This window comes from Lissotriton helveticus, chromosome 3_2 (genome assembly GCF_964261635.1).
Source record: "Lissotriton helveticus chromosome 3_2, aLisHel1.1, whole genome shotgun sequence".
Lineage (NCBI taxonomy): Eukaryota > Metazoa > Chordata > Amphibia > Caudata > Salamandridae > Lissotriton > Lissotriton helveticus.
The window spans coordinates 156,071,314-156,085,143 of NC_136062.1; the positions used below are offsets into that span (position 1 = coordinate 156,071,314).

The 13,830-nt window shown below is 42.5% G+C and overlaps 1 protein-coding gene across 2 annotated transcripts in view; it reads right to left on the reverse strand.

Annotated features, from left to right (window-relative positions):
* Positions 1-13,830, reverse strand: part of PSTPIP1 (proline-serine-threonine phosphatase interacting protein 1) — a 643,783-nt gene that overhangs the window by 57,189 nt on the left and 572,764 nt on the right. For both annotated transcript variants that reach the window (XM_078684947.1, XM_078684948.1), the window contains 2 exons: positions 12,651-12,736; positions 5,991-6,109 (listed from right to left, as the gene is read on the reverse strand). In XM_078684947.1, the coding sequence (XP_078541073.1) occupies positions 5,991-6,109; positions 12,651-12,736 (205 nt within the window). The remainder of the gene's footprint in view (positions 1-5,990; positions 6,110-12,650; positions 12,737-13,830) is intronic.

Genomic DNA, 13,830 nt, shown 5'->3' on the forward strand with positions numbered 1-13,830 from the left:
AAGTTACTGACTGCAGACTGCTTTCACACATAGCATTGACAAAGCCAATAGTTTTGACTTGTATATAGTCAAATATTTTAGCAATGTTTTAACAGAGAGCACCATGGTCATTGGGAATATGAGCTGCGAGAACCCCCTGACAATAACATTGTGGTCCAACTGAAATATTCTATTTAAACCGATAGACTTTTGTGAATAAATACTGAAAAAGAAAGTGATAATTTTGTTAAATTTCATGCTGGGTAGCATGAGGTCTGATCCTAAATAACAGTTTTCCTGAGACCTATGAATGAGAGGTGTGTCTGTAGCGCCTAGTTCCCTCAATAGTGAGCACGGTTTTTAATAATATCATTGCTAAGTGATATGAATGGAGAATATCTATAAATCTTTCTCTCCCATCAAAGATTCCAATTATACACACCATGTTAAGCCTCATACAGAGGATAAGGAAATGTGTCTAGCAGCCTTCCCTATAATGGACTATAACTGTCTGTTAGCCACTGTTGATCGAATAAAAAGTGGCTCACCCAATGCTCCTGCTCCACTTAGGATTCTTAAACAAGTAACAGAGATGGTTGGTCCGGTCATTTTAGAGCTGATTAACTCATCCATTTTGTCTGGAGTAGTCCCCCCCTCTTGTAAAAAAGCTATGGTCAGAGCCTTACTAAAGAAATCCACCTTCGACTCTGAATGTCTGGCCAACTATCGCCCAATCTCCCTCCTCCCCAGAATTAGTAAAATCCTGGAGAAACATGTAAATATTACACTCTCTGCCTACTTTGAGTCCAACCACCTCCTTCATCCAACTCAAACAGGATTTCGCTCCGGCCACAGCACAGAGACTTATGATTAGTCCTGTTTTGGGTATTATTGATGATAAGTAAAACCCTCAAATTGGCTTTTGACAGAAATCCCACTGTTCATCTTTATAGGACTGAGAACTACCTGTCCATACGTGGGAATCATTACCACTTTTACACCGCAAAGGGTAAGCAAATTTTTTAAATAAATGGGCATATCCCCAGAGATTTTTAGATCTGGCAACAGTTTAAATGAATATCTACCCCTTTCCCCCTTTTTATAGGGTCATCTTTAAAACCCTTGGTTGTCCCACTCCCTGTCCTGAGGAAGACTCGCATGGCCCAGGCGTAATTAACCGTATGGCCCCAAGACGAGTCGAAACGTCAACGCTGTATATATAAAAATAAACGTGTACCCTGATGTTCGTTATATGGATGTGCATAATCTATGATATATTCATCTTTGGAATAGAGAAAATAATAATTTTTTCGAAAATTTCCAGTGGTCAGGTTTCCATAGGTCGGATGATTGTTGGATCCGTCACTGTGTTGTGAATCTTTTTTGAATATTTTGTGTCACTATCTCTTAAAACTCCTTGCCTCTCTAATCACTTTACACATTCTTCTGCACCCTTCTGCAATGTTGCACACTCTACCTGGGGCAACCACTTTTATCTGTAATGTGTTACAGTTATAAACATTGGTAATCAGTTTGACCAAGAGATAATGGATTAAAAATCATTATTCTGTGTAAAACTGTTGTTCATTTATTTTATGCCCTTATGATTGTATTGAATGTTTACATAAAATGTATAGAGCAGATCAATGTATATGCCCCAAATTTGTGTAATTAATGACTGATCACTGATCAATTTAGCTTAGAAATCATAGAGGTTTTGGACCATTGTCTTTTCTATAACGTAGGATACCCAGGTCCAGTACCTTTTGGGTTACCCCATTGCCTTAATGGTCACGGCACAGAGACAGCGCTTCTTGCCGTCATGGAATATTCGAGAAAAGTCCTCGATTCAGGAAGTTCATCTGCCGTGATCCTTTTGGATTTGAGTGCGGCATTTGATACGGTGAATCTCGATATCTTAATTGACCGTCTCAAAAATTTGGGCATCTCGGGAACAGCCTTAATTTGGCTGACATCTTTCCTGGAGGGGCGATCCTTCCAGGTATTTGAGGGCAAAGCTACTTCTAAATCTTGGCCTCTTTTATGTGGAGTCCCACAGGGCTCATCATTAAGCCCAACGCTTTTTAATGCCTATATGGCTCCACTGGCAGAGATCATACAGCCTTATGGAGTGAACATCATAACATACGCTGATGACACTTAGCTAGTGGTCTCACTTAACCATTCTGATACATCCACTCCCCGCCTTCGCACTTGTCTTGAAGAAGTGGCAAAATGGATGAACCACTCCTATTTGAAGCTAAATGGAGACAAGACAGAGCTTTTGCTCCTTGGTAATCCGGCACTATTTAAACCAATTGAGATGTGGCCAACTGCAATGGGATTACCACCCACTCCTAAACCACACATAAAAAGCTTGGGGTTCTGGCTGGACACAGATCTAACTCTTAAAGTCCAAATCAGGAAAGTAGTTGCCGCTTGTTTTAGCATGCTTAGAATGCTTTGTAAAGTACTCCCTTTGCTTCCATTTCAAGCAAAAAAACTTGTAGTCCAGGCGCTTATTTTAACATGCCTGGACTTTAGTAATGTACTTTACCTAGGAGCCCCAGAGGCAATGCTCTCTAAACTTCAAATAATTCAGAACTGTGTGGCAAGAACCCTTTTGGGAATTCCCTACCGGCAGTCAGCCAAACCCGCCATAAAAGCTCTGCATTGGCTACCCATTCGGGAAAGAGTCCACTTCAAAGCGCTTTGTATCACTCACAAGTAGCTTAGTGGGAAACGACCTAAGATCATCTCCTCCCTAGCTAAACTATATCAAGCTAACAGGCCTTTACAATCGGATGAATTGCACTTGGCCTGTGTACCAAGGATTAAAAGAGCCAGAAGTGGAGGTCGGCTTTTCTCTTATAATGCCCCCAAGCTTTGTAACTCCCTCCCGCTTCAGCTGCGGAAGGAAACTAACCATCTGAACTTTCGCAAGATGTTGAAAACGTGGCTTTTCCCCAGATAAATTTTAGCTTCTTGTAATCTTTAGCACTGGGATGCCCATGGGTAGCCATGCGCTTTATAAATGCTACTTCTATTTTATTCTATTCTATTCTAAGTAGGTTGTAGGCACTTTTAGAAGAAACACATGTTGTAAGGAACAAGTATCCTGACAAAATAATGTAATTTGAAGACGCAGTAAGATGGCTAGATGTTAATAAGGGAGGAGAATTACTCCTCACCTTCAAATTGAATACCAAAATGGTAAAATGGATTTCCAAAAATGTGGGAGTGAAATTGAGTGGTTGATGAGAAATATCTTTAACTCTTTAAGCTAGTTTGAAGACCAAACTTTACAGTGCCCTCAAGTGCTATATGGTGTGAGGCTGCCCATGACAAAGTGAGTGTACTAGGGACAGGTAGGTTAATGAGATGAAGATGTTGGAGTCACTGGCAACCTGAGCTGATTTGTAGCTCGAAGAGGAGAAGTCTAATTTTGTGATTTACTGTAGCAGAGGTGTAAGAGTAGCACAGTATAGAATCAAAGTAGAACCAGAAAAAGGCAGAGCCAACTCTTCCTAGGCGAGACTTTGTCAAAAGGGCATGTTGTAGTCCCCTGGCAGGTCTAGTCAAGAGTCAAAGGCGAGTCTATACTAGTAGTGGTTGTGGTGGTAATCAATTCAAAGACATGCATGGGGGGCACAGATTGCTCGTAGAAGCATAGTTGGTAAGCCAGATGAAGGTGATCATCTTAAGGCTTTTGGAATAGATTGTAAAGAAAAAGAGAAAGCAATTAGGCCGCTCTGGTCAACAGAAGGAACCCTGAATAATGGAAAAGCTCTAGCAATTTCGTATTAGGTGTGTTAGGCACTAGGGAATAAGGGGAGAATGAAACATTTGAATAAGTTGATTAAGTAGGGAGTAAGTGGTTAAATCAAAGGGTGGACCAATGAAAAATAAAGGTAAGTTCAAGATTTACGGTAGGCATCAAAACATTGATGGGGCGTAGAGGTGTATATTGAATATGGGGTTATAAATGAAGGGAGGAGGGATAGAAAGAAGAGTTAAGATGTAAGCAATTATTGGTTTGAATGTTGTCAAGAGCGCCTGTTGTGCATGTGAAACGAAAGACAGGTATACTTGGTGGGATAAGGAGGCATTAATAGGGGATGTTCAAATAAGAAGACTTAGCAAGATCGCAAACTGATGTGAGGGCTTATGGGGAACACTGTTTATGGGTTTGTAACTCCCACTACTTGAGGAAGTGAATGTGCTTTGAGTTAAGATATTGCAAGTGATGTGGGTAGCCCAATATTGCGATTTGTCTTTAAACGGATGATGGTATATAGGTGTAAGAGAAAACAAAGGCAATGTGGAGTCCATTGCGAAATAACTCTAATGACTGAATGCTGAAGAAGGGCATTCCTAATTAATAGAGATAACGAAACAGATGCATTCATGAGGGGTTACCGGGAAAGAGATGTGAGGAAAAGGGCAGTGCCAGTAACTCCATGTGGGTAAATAGGTTGTCTGGCAAGGTGGAGTTGACCATTGGGCAGGAGAACTGTATGAAAGTGATGAGGAAGATGTCACTTTGACAATAGATAGACAGAGAGTTTGAATTGTTGAGGTTGTGGGTTTAACTCTCCTTGTAAACCTCAAAGCAAATTATAACAAGTTTCATGGATATTATACTTGGATTCCTAAAAAAATTGTTTTAAACCAAAAGCCTTTTCGGTGTTCGCTTCTGTAATAACTGTTGTAGAAACTAGACATAAGTGAACAAGAAATAACAGCAGTTTCAATGAAGTTGTGTAAACACAACAACTATAACATGGTAATGTTCCAAGGTATTTGCAGAGTCTGAGTGTGTGTGATCAGTGGTTTACTCTCTAGTTCAATCCTTATACATTCCTTTTGTGGATGCCTCCACTTTATTTTCTTGTTCTACTAAAAAGTTACTTATTTCACTGATAGATCTACCTGAGAAATTTGAGTATTTGGCCAATGTGGTCTTCTAGAGTCCTGTGGCATCCTCATTCACACACTGCATGCTGTTTCGGTTTTCAATAATGTGCTGACAGGCTCAAATTCCTAATAGCGACTGTAGGGAGTATCAAAGTGTATTTGTTGTCCCTGCTGTTAAAGTCCAAAAGCCCATCATCGTTTGCAGACATAGGGGTCTGATATCCATCAACTTGGCCTCCTTGCTTGGTTGAAGTCTGGGCTGTGTTGTTTTTGGTTCTACAGAGACATGCTTCCAGCAAACAGCCTACTCCTACATGGTAGTAGTTCAACATAGCGATAGGCACTAGGAACATGCTTATGCCAATTAATTGACAGAAATGCTTTTGAGCATCAAATAAATACAATTCATGGACATTTTGCAGGCAGTCTTTTAAGGCTCGGACACACTGTACTAACCTATGTATATTATCCTTCATTTTGCTGTTTTATTGAATGCCAACATGCTGGAGTGTCTTGCATTAAAAGGGGCGTGCGGTGATGATACGAGGTGCCATGAGATAGGATTAGTTATATTTTTACTGGGCGACCAATATTGCTTTATAGGTACAGCAACATGCTTGATCTATGTAAGGGGTACTCGGTTTCATTACTGGAGAGTGCATCAGAGTTTTTGTGACTTATGCCATCAAATCTGCACATCTTAGTTTTATGGATACATTTTGTGATGGTGTACTCACCCTGACAGAGGACATTCTTGAGATTGTGCCATCCCAGGAAATGGCACAGACAATAATTCGGTGATAGCTCTAATGACAAGTTGCCCCTCTGCAAAGTGCAGTTGTTTTACTTTGAAGAGGATCTATATCTCTTCAACCAGCCATCACAAACAAAGAAATGTGGAGTTTGAGAGAGTGACTGAAAATTGATATACTGCTTCAGATACGTAACTTCTTTTTTTGATAATAAAATCAGTTGGACCCACTCTTTAAACTGGACGGATTGTTAGGGACTGCCCAGTACTGCTGTTTATCAATAGCCTTAAGGGAAGACAATCAGTGTAGTGAGCCTGCAAATGAGTAAAGTTTTATTATTACCTGGGCCGTGTAGTCGTAAAGTACGGTGCAGTCCTGGAACGAGTTCAATTCTCCTATGTCATCTTCTCTTTCTTCTTTTTCTTGAATGTGAATTGATGCATAGTCTCCATCGGCTTTACCTATTTTGATGGCAAAGAGAAGTTCATGTTTCAATACTGTTAGTCATCACTGCAGCCTTTTATGGTAGTGAGGAATGTGGCAGCAAAAGAGAGTGGACTGCACATATTTTCCTTGCAGACCTAGTCAAGACCTAGACACGGGCTCTGAACCAAGAAAGATACGATGAACCATCCTGCTCCCTACATTGGCTTGGCATGCATGCCCACAGTCCTATTTTAATTTAGGTAGCTACAAGATGATCTTGACTGGTGCATTACCATGAGCTGGCCCCAGCCTGAGAGCCAGTACTTTGCGCCTTGCCCAGTATGTGGATCACTCATGTAATGGTTAAGCTACACCCTTGTGGATCTCTGAGTACCATAAGGGATCCTAACTAGATGTCTGTATGCAAAGTGACTGGCTGCTAGCCCACGACTGGCACTATGACACTCCCTTAGCCTTAACCTGTGAGCTGTAAGAGGCTCTCACAGAGCAAGAGTCCAGGCAAAGGATTACTGATGGGTTTTGGCCTCCCAGCCTAACCACCAAGAACCCATCAGGCAATAGATGTGGGAGAGTCATACAAGGAAGGGTATGCTTTCACAAATATCTGGCAAAAGTCCTACCTCACACCTCTCTGCTGCTCAGCAGAGGGATAGGTCCAGGGGGTTTAACTCTAGCACTTACGAAAGTTAAGCTTTGATTTCAGTCTCAGACCTCCTATTTTAAACTATGCACTAGTGGGACACTATAGTCTCAAATAGTATTAGCTCAAGAAGTGGTATTTCTTTTGAGTTTTGTCTTCTGCCTTTCACAGACTTTCAGGGATCTAGCAAGCAGTAAAGCTAGCACTAGATGGTTCTCCATAATCTTTTAGCAAGCAACCTTGATGAATTCCTTGTAGTTCAGGAGATTTCAGCTCACTTGCTTATGGCTGGTGAATTCTAAAGTTTTGCAATGATGGAGGCAATGTAGACTCTGTTATCAGAAACCAAGCAGTTCCCCACCTTTAAATGAGGCAGAGGAACTGAACGATTAGTGGACAGGACATCTGCCTATTTTTGGTGGATGCGCCACATCTGCCAGTCTCTGAAAGACCCCATTATGGTCCAACCGAGCAAAGAAAAGAAATAGGGTCCAGATCCATACAGAAATTACAAAGATCATCTTTGCCAAATGGCTGGCAGAGTATAATGACAATGTCTATCTGTCAAGCAAATAGGTGACAGTGCCCCTAAATAGTAAAACGCTGACCACAGAAACAAAGATGGAACATCGGCACATCCACAAAACACATTCAGTACAATACATTACCCAACTCCACACCCACATAAGATAGACTCGGGTCCTCCTACACCACGTTACTTATAGGGACTTTAATGCACCTGAAATTATATAGAAGACAACAGTGCTACAACAGTGCTACAAGCTCAGGCTCCACAGTGAGAAGAGTCACTACACCCACCGAAGCACACCAGAACAAGAAACGTGGAAGTTAAGAAGATGTCAGATTTCACCAAAGAAGACATGGTACACCAGGCCAAGCAAATACACCCACATGTGAAGCTGCTCTTACACTCAGGCCACAAAATGTGCTCAATATAGTCACACAAAAAGTGATGGGGGAATGCAGCAACATGAGTCACTGAGGGCTGCATTCCAGTTCATCATATTTTGCTCATTGTGCCATTCTAGATTGGGATCAGCCATACCACTAGTCTTGAACCTACTCCAATAGGAAATGTTACACTGAACTGCTATGCCACATGAATGAATGAATGAAAGAATATAATATTTATAAAGTGCTAACTTAGCCCACGGGCGTCAAGGAGCTAACTACAGAGCAACATGCAGACAGGTAGGCACACTCATACAGATTTCGAAGGGAACAACCAAGTCTTTAACACCTTGCGAAAAAGAGTGTGAGAGCATTGTCCCGAAATTGCGTCAGGGAGAGAGTGCCACAATTTGGCTGCAGCAATGGACAAGGATCTCCCGCCCCATCTCATCCTTTTAAACCTAGGAACAATGAGAAGGTGCTTGCTTGCTGACCTGAGATTCCTAGTGGGGACATAATGGTGAAAGAGGGCTTTAATGCCATCAGGGTCAAGACCATAGTATGCAATTATGGGTGAAGCAAAGGGTTTTAAACATGATCCTGCGGTCCATAGGAAGCCAGTGCAGAGAAAAAAGAGAGGCAGAGACAGAATTGTGCTTAGGCAAGTCAAACACCAACCTTGCAGCAGCATTTTGCACCAGCTGCAGGTGCCACAGCTGTCCCTTGTTTATGCCCAGATAAAGGTCATTACAATAATCCAGTCTGGATAATATTAGAGCAACGACAACTTATTTGCGTGCCTCGAGCGACAGGAACTGCGAGATCTTCCTTATGAGACTTATTAGCCCAAAACAGGTAGCCACTGTCCTGCTATTCTGCAGATTCAGGGAAAAAGAATTGTCCACGAAGACTCCCACATTTTTTCCCTGGGAGTCGGGGCTTGGGCAAGTGCCCAGAGCATCAGGCCACCACTCTCCAGACCAGATGTCAACCTTGTCCCCAAAAATGAGAACCTCCGTCTTCTCACCATTCAGTTTCAGATAGTTTTGCACCATCCAAGACGAGACTACTTGCATACAGCTTTTAAAATTGCAAGCAACGTCACTGATGTTATGAGTGATGGACATCATGATCTGGGTGTCGTCCGCATAAGACAACACCTCCAGACCAAAAGATTCGACCATCTTGGCTAGCGGGGCAACGTAGATATTAAACAACATAGGGCTCACAGAAGAGCCCTGAGGCACATCGCATAGAAGGGGAGTAGAATCTGAGTAGAAATTTCCCAATTTCACTGTTTGAGTCCGCACACTGAGGAAAGAGGCAAATAGCCCTAAAGCAGAGCCCTAGACACCTTTCTTCCTGAGCCGTTCCACGAGTCTCACTGGGGATAAGGCATCAAAGGCTGCGGTGAGATCGAGTAAAACTAGTAAGGTGGTATGGCCTGTGTCCACCTATGTACGGATGTTATCGAACACTGCAGTGAGCGCACTTTCAGTACTATGACTGCTTCCGAACCCATGTTGAGAGCCATCCATAATTTGATGGTCCCTCAAGTAGGCACTCAGATGAGAATTCAGGTAAGATTCTAAAATCTTTGCTGGAACCGGCAAGAGGGAGATAGGACGATAGCTTTTAAAATCCAGCAGATCCAGAGAAGGCTTTTTCAAAAGTGGCCTAACTACCATCGCCTTCCAGGCAAGGGGATATTGCCGTTTCGAGATGGCTACGTTTAGAACGGTGGTAAGATGCGGTAAGATAGTACCTTTTGCACTTTTTAGTACTTTCAGGGGGCAAGGGTCCATTGGAGATCCGGAATTTGGGGCATATTATCAAGTAAGGGCGTTACATTATCACCGCTTTTATCGACAGGAAACTGCCGATAAAGCGGCGATAATGGGCTTGATAATATGCTCTATGAATTCCAATCGAAGCCCATGTTAGATGTCTTCACATATAACATGGGCTTCGATTGGAACTCATAGAGCATATTATCAAGCCCATTATCGCCGCTTTCTTGGCAGTTTCCTGCCGATAAAAGCGGCGATAATGTAACGCCCTTACTTGATAATATGCCCCTTTATTCCTTCTAGTAGGAGATCTGGGGTCTCTAGAGACAAACTCGGAAAGGAAAGTAAACTAGAAGTCATATTAATGCTAGAACTTTCAGTAGAGTGGAGTTCCAACTGGGCATCAAGCTCCTTCTTTAGGTTTTTAGGCTTCTAGCTGAGCATATATCTCTGAAATCTTGGTGCAGAAGAAAGCTGAAAGCCTGTTGCAGAGCTCCTGTGAGGACTCCACAGGGTCAGTAAATGAGGGGGAGATAAGGGAGTTAACAGTGTTAAAAAGCTCTTTGCAGGATTTAATCGACTCAGAAATGTTAACAAAGAACCTTCCCTTCTCCTCCAAAACAGCTGCTTTATAAACTTTCAAGCATTGTTTGTGCGCTTTCCTGCCTGACGGTGTTAAGTCAATGCGCCATAGTCTTTCTTGCCTCCTACACTCCTGTCTGAGCTTATGCAATCTGTCAGAAAACCAAGGAGCGGAGGGCCTTTTCCTTGCTGAGTAATGACCTTTTATAGGAGCTAAAGTGTCCATTACTACTAATAGCTTTTTGGATATCTCATCTGCCACTTAGTTAGCACTTAGATGGTTTGGGATCTGATAATTTATCAGAGCATTTGCAACGGCATCATTACTAATCATTTTAGGATTCAGTTTATCTGGCACTTTCCTATTTTCAAGTCGCGTATTCCCAGAAGCCGAGACCCTTAAACTAAAGGGAATGGCAAAATGGTCTGACCAAACTAGCGGAAGGGGCTCTCCCACCCTAATAGGGTGATCATTAGAGAAAATCCCAGCCAGGGTGTGGCCCGCTGCATGAGAAGGGGATGTGACCAGTAGTGAAAAGCCACAACAGTTCATGTTTTACAAAAGGGTTTGAGTATCGTGACTTGCACTATTCTCTAAATGGAAATTAAAGTCCACAAGAAGTGTAAAGTTCGTTTTTTCTACATAGGGCTCTAGAAGATTACAGAAGTCCTGGCTAAAAGAGGCCCTAGGACCAGGAGGCTGACAACAGCACCCCAGAAAAACTTTCAGTGGGATGCTGATTTATAGAGAAACATATGGCCTGATACTGATCAGTAGGTGAGGTGGGTGGATTAGGGCGGCAGGTAAAAATATCCCTGAGCACATCCCCTTTGTGTTGTCTAATTAAGTCTCCATAAGTAGGGGGGGGGGACGCACACATGAGGCTGCCATCTTTGCTGTGCAATCAGACTTAAACTGCATCTCATTCACTGATGAGGCCCAACAAGGCTGCATCTGTCCTGAGATTGCTTGTATTCCTGCTCAGAAGGGACAATGCCCATTAAAGAAAGGATTATCTTTAAGGCCATGCTTATCCTTTTCAGAGCATTGCACCACAAACGGCTCCGGTACCTACAGAGAAGGTTCAAGACATACATTCCAGTGAGGACTCTTCATTCATCAAATTCAAGGAATGGTCTGCAGTTTAAAAATGTGTAAAGTAAGATCTGGTGGCAGGTCCTTTTCCTTTCTTGGAGCTAAATTGTGGAACTCGCTGCCTAAAGCTCTGAGACTTCTTGATTCTAAACAAGCTTTACAGCAGGATGGACACTCCAGTTTTTTAGGGATGTCCACTTATCATTTTGATGTCGCCTGTATTCCTCTGGTTAAGAGCGCCCGGATGCTTTTTTGTGAAGCAACTGTGCACTTTATGAATAGCTGTTCATTCATTCAATGCCTGGATGTTGGGTATGGGATGTTCCTCGAGGGACGGGACCGAAAATGATTTGCATCGGGTTTGGTCATTTTTGTTCTGCTAAAGACAAGCTAAAATTTATGTATTGGAATGCAACCCAGCGTAATTACCAGTTCATTACTTTTTGTGTCATACAAACAACAATATCTGCCTACAAGTTTGTGCCTGAGTTCAATACAGATTAACAGTAGCTCAAGCCACGGTAAAACGCAGCTAGATGATAGCTCCACTGAAGATGTGCCTCATTGAGTGGTGTGCACTCAGACTGGGAGATCTGTGGAAAATTCCAACAACTTGATTTAATGAAGAAAAAAAATGTGGTCCCAGGGCTCAACAAGCAACAGATGAGAGAGCTCTCAAGGGCAGAACTAATCCACCAAGGTCAACCCATGCATGAGTTTCTATTGCCATGGATATTGGCTGAATGCACAGGCTGTTTAGAAAGGGGACCAGGTTGGTTGTAATTAACACATGTTACTTGTAACAAGCTTAGAAGTCTCCACTCACTGCAGGCCAGGGCATGTTATGTTGATAATACTATTCCTATATTTGTATACGTGATGCTGTTGTTATATGTTTTAGTAGTTATTGGCATGACACTGAGCTACACGCAGCTCTTTTTAAGTAACACCAGGTGATATTATAATTACATATGTTACTTAGTTATAACTCGCTTAATAGAAATTCTGCAGCAGAGATTCATGAACATACTTTGAAATCAAAAGCTCTGAGTGAATCCCTACATTCCCACTGGCGAACATTATATTGACTTTCTATTGCACAGTCACTTAGATGTTCATTGGTACCCTCAGACACATGGACATCTGGGTGACCAGACGGCCCTATACTCAAGTTCATGGAAAAGCTATGGTTAGCTGCGATTTATTCATAGTAGCCATATATCACCATGGTTGAACCTTGTCTGGAGTAACATCGCATGTGCACCTTCAATGCTACCATGCATTTATTTTTATCTAAGCTTCCTCAATTAAATGACCCACCATTAAAATATCATAGATTAATGAAAATTTGCATTGCCAGGGCCAGAGTATAGAGCAGTCAGGCTCCCATATATCCTTACGCTAGTAACGTGTTAATTGGACCGCTGACAGGTAGCGGTTGACCCACTTTTGCAATCAAGACTTCCTGATTGTGGTTGGGTTTTAACTCTACCCAGTCCAACATTTCCAGATTTCTACAGCCAATAAACCCTTACCAAGAGGAGGAGCTGAAGGTGTCGACACCTCACTGACATTTCTGGAACTTCCAAGGCCTTGCAACAAACCTGTGAAACCTGAGAGCCTGTAAACGGAAAAGACAGTGTTCACTATACAAGGCACAAAGACGGGTCAAGGAATACTCCAGCAAACAAAGAAACACAGGTAAATAATGTGCAGGAGCATCACTCTTGAAACAATAAGATGTCACAATACTGCCCAGCTGCAGTAGGAGTATAGATGCAAATAGAACGGGGGGAATGTTGGTGATCGCTGTGATGGTAGTCCTGTGGGAAGAGGAGTATGGGCACTTTGGGGAGCGTTAGCCGCGGCTTGAGCAGGTAACTTTATACATAAATAAGAGCGGTGGGGCCGGGTGGGGAGGTATTTTGACAGACGACAACGAGGGAAAATTCATTCTTTATTTAATTTTCCCTTGTGGTCGTCTGCCGAATCACCCCCATCCCGGCCCCATTGCTCTTACCTGCACGGGCCATGCCTGAGTGTCATAGTCAAGCTTGAAGAATTGAGGTGTAGTGTGAGAAGGCGTGGACTAGTGTAAGAGTTGTGGCTATGAATAGGTGCGATCTTACGAGAAGGAGGTGCTGTTTGCTGTGGTATGTGTGGTTCAACGAGTGATACTGTGGCCTAAAGGAGAATGTAAGGTGTGCCAGAGTGAGCTGAAATCTCATTGGAAGAGACACGACTGAGTGAGAGACAGCGTAGAACAATGCAGCGATTCATTGTCTACTATGGGAAGCCAAAGTAGAGTGGTAGCATGTGGAGGCTAAGAGCAGGTGTGGTGTTCTAAGCAAAGAAACGTGGTATAGTGGCAATAGGCATGGCATCATATAAAAAGGTGTGCTAGGAAGGGGGTGAGGTGGAATGCGGTTGGAGAGGATATGAATCACTTTTAGAATATATTCCCTAATGGTCAGCAAAATAGTTTAATTGGAGGTACATTGCTATACTATAGGAAACACATCTTAGCAGAGGTAGGCATGACTGAATATAGATTGATATGTTATAATGTCAGGTTTTGTGTTCTACTTGGAGATGGTGCTAGTAGAAAGAGGTGAACTAGTGGATTGGGGTGTGGTATAGTAGAAAGCGAGGTTCAAGTGGGAGGAAGTGAATTTTCATTTTGTTCTGTATGGCTCTCATGAAGAGCCTCTATCA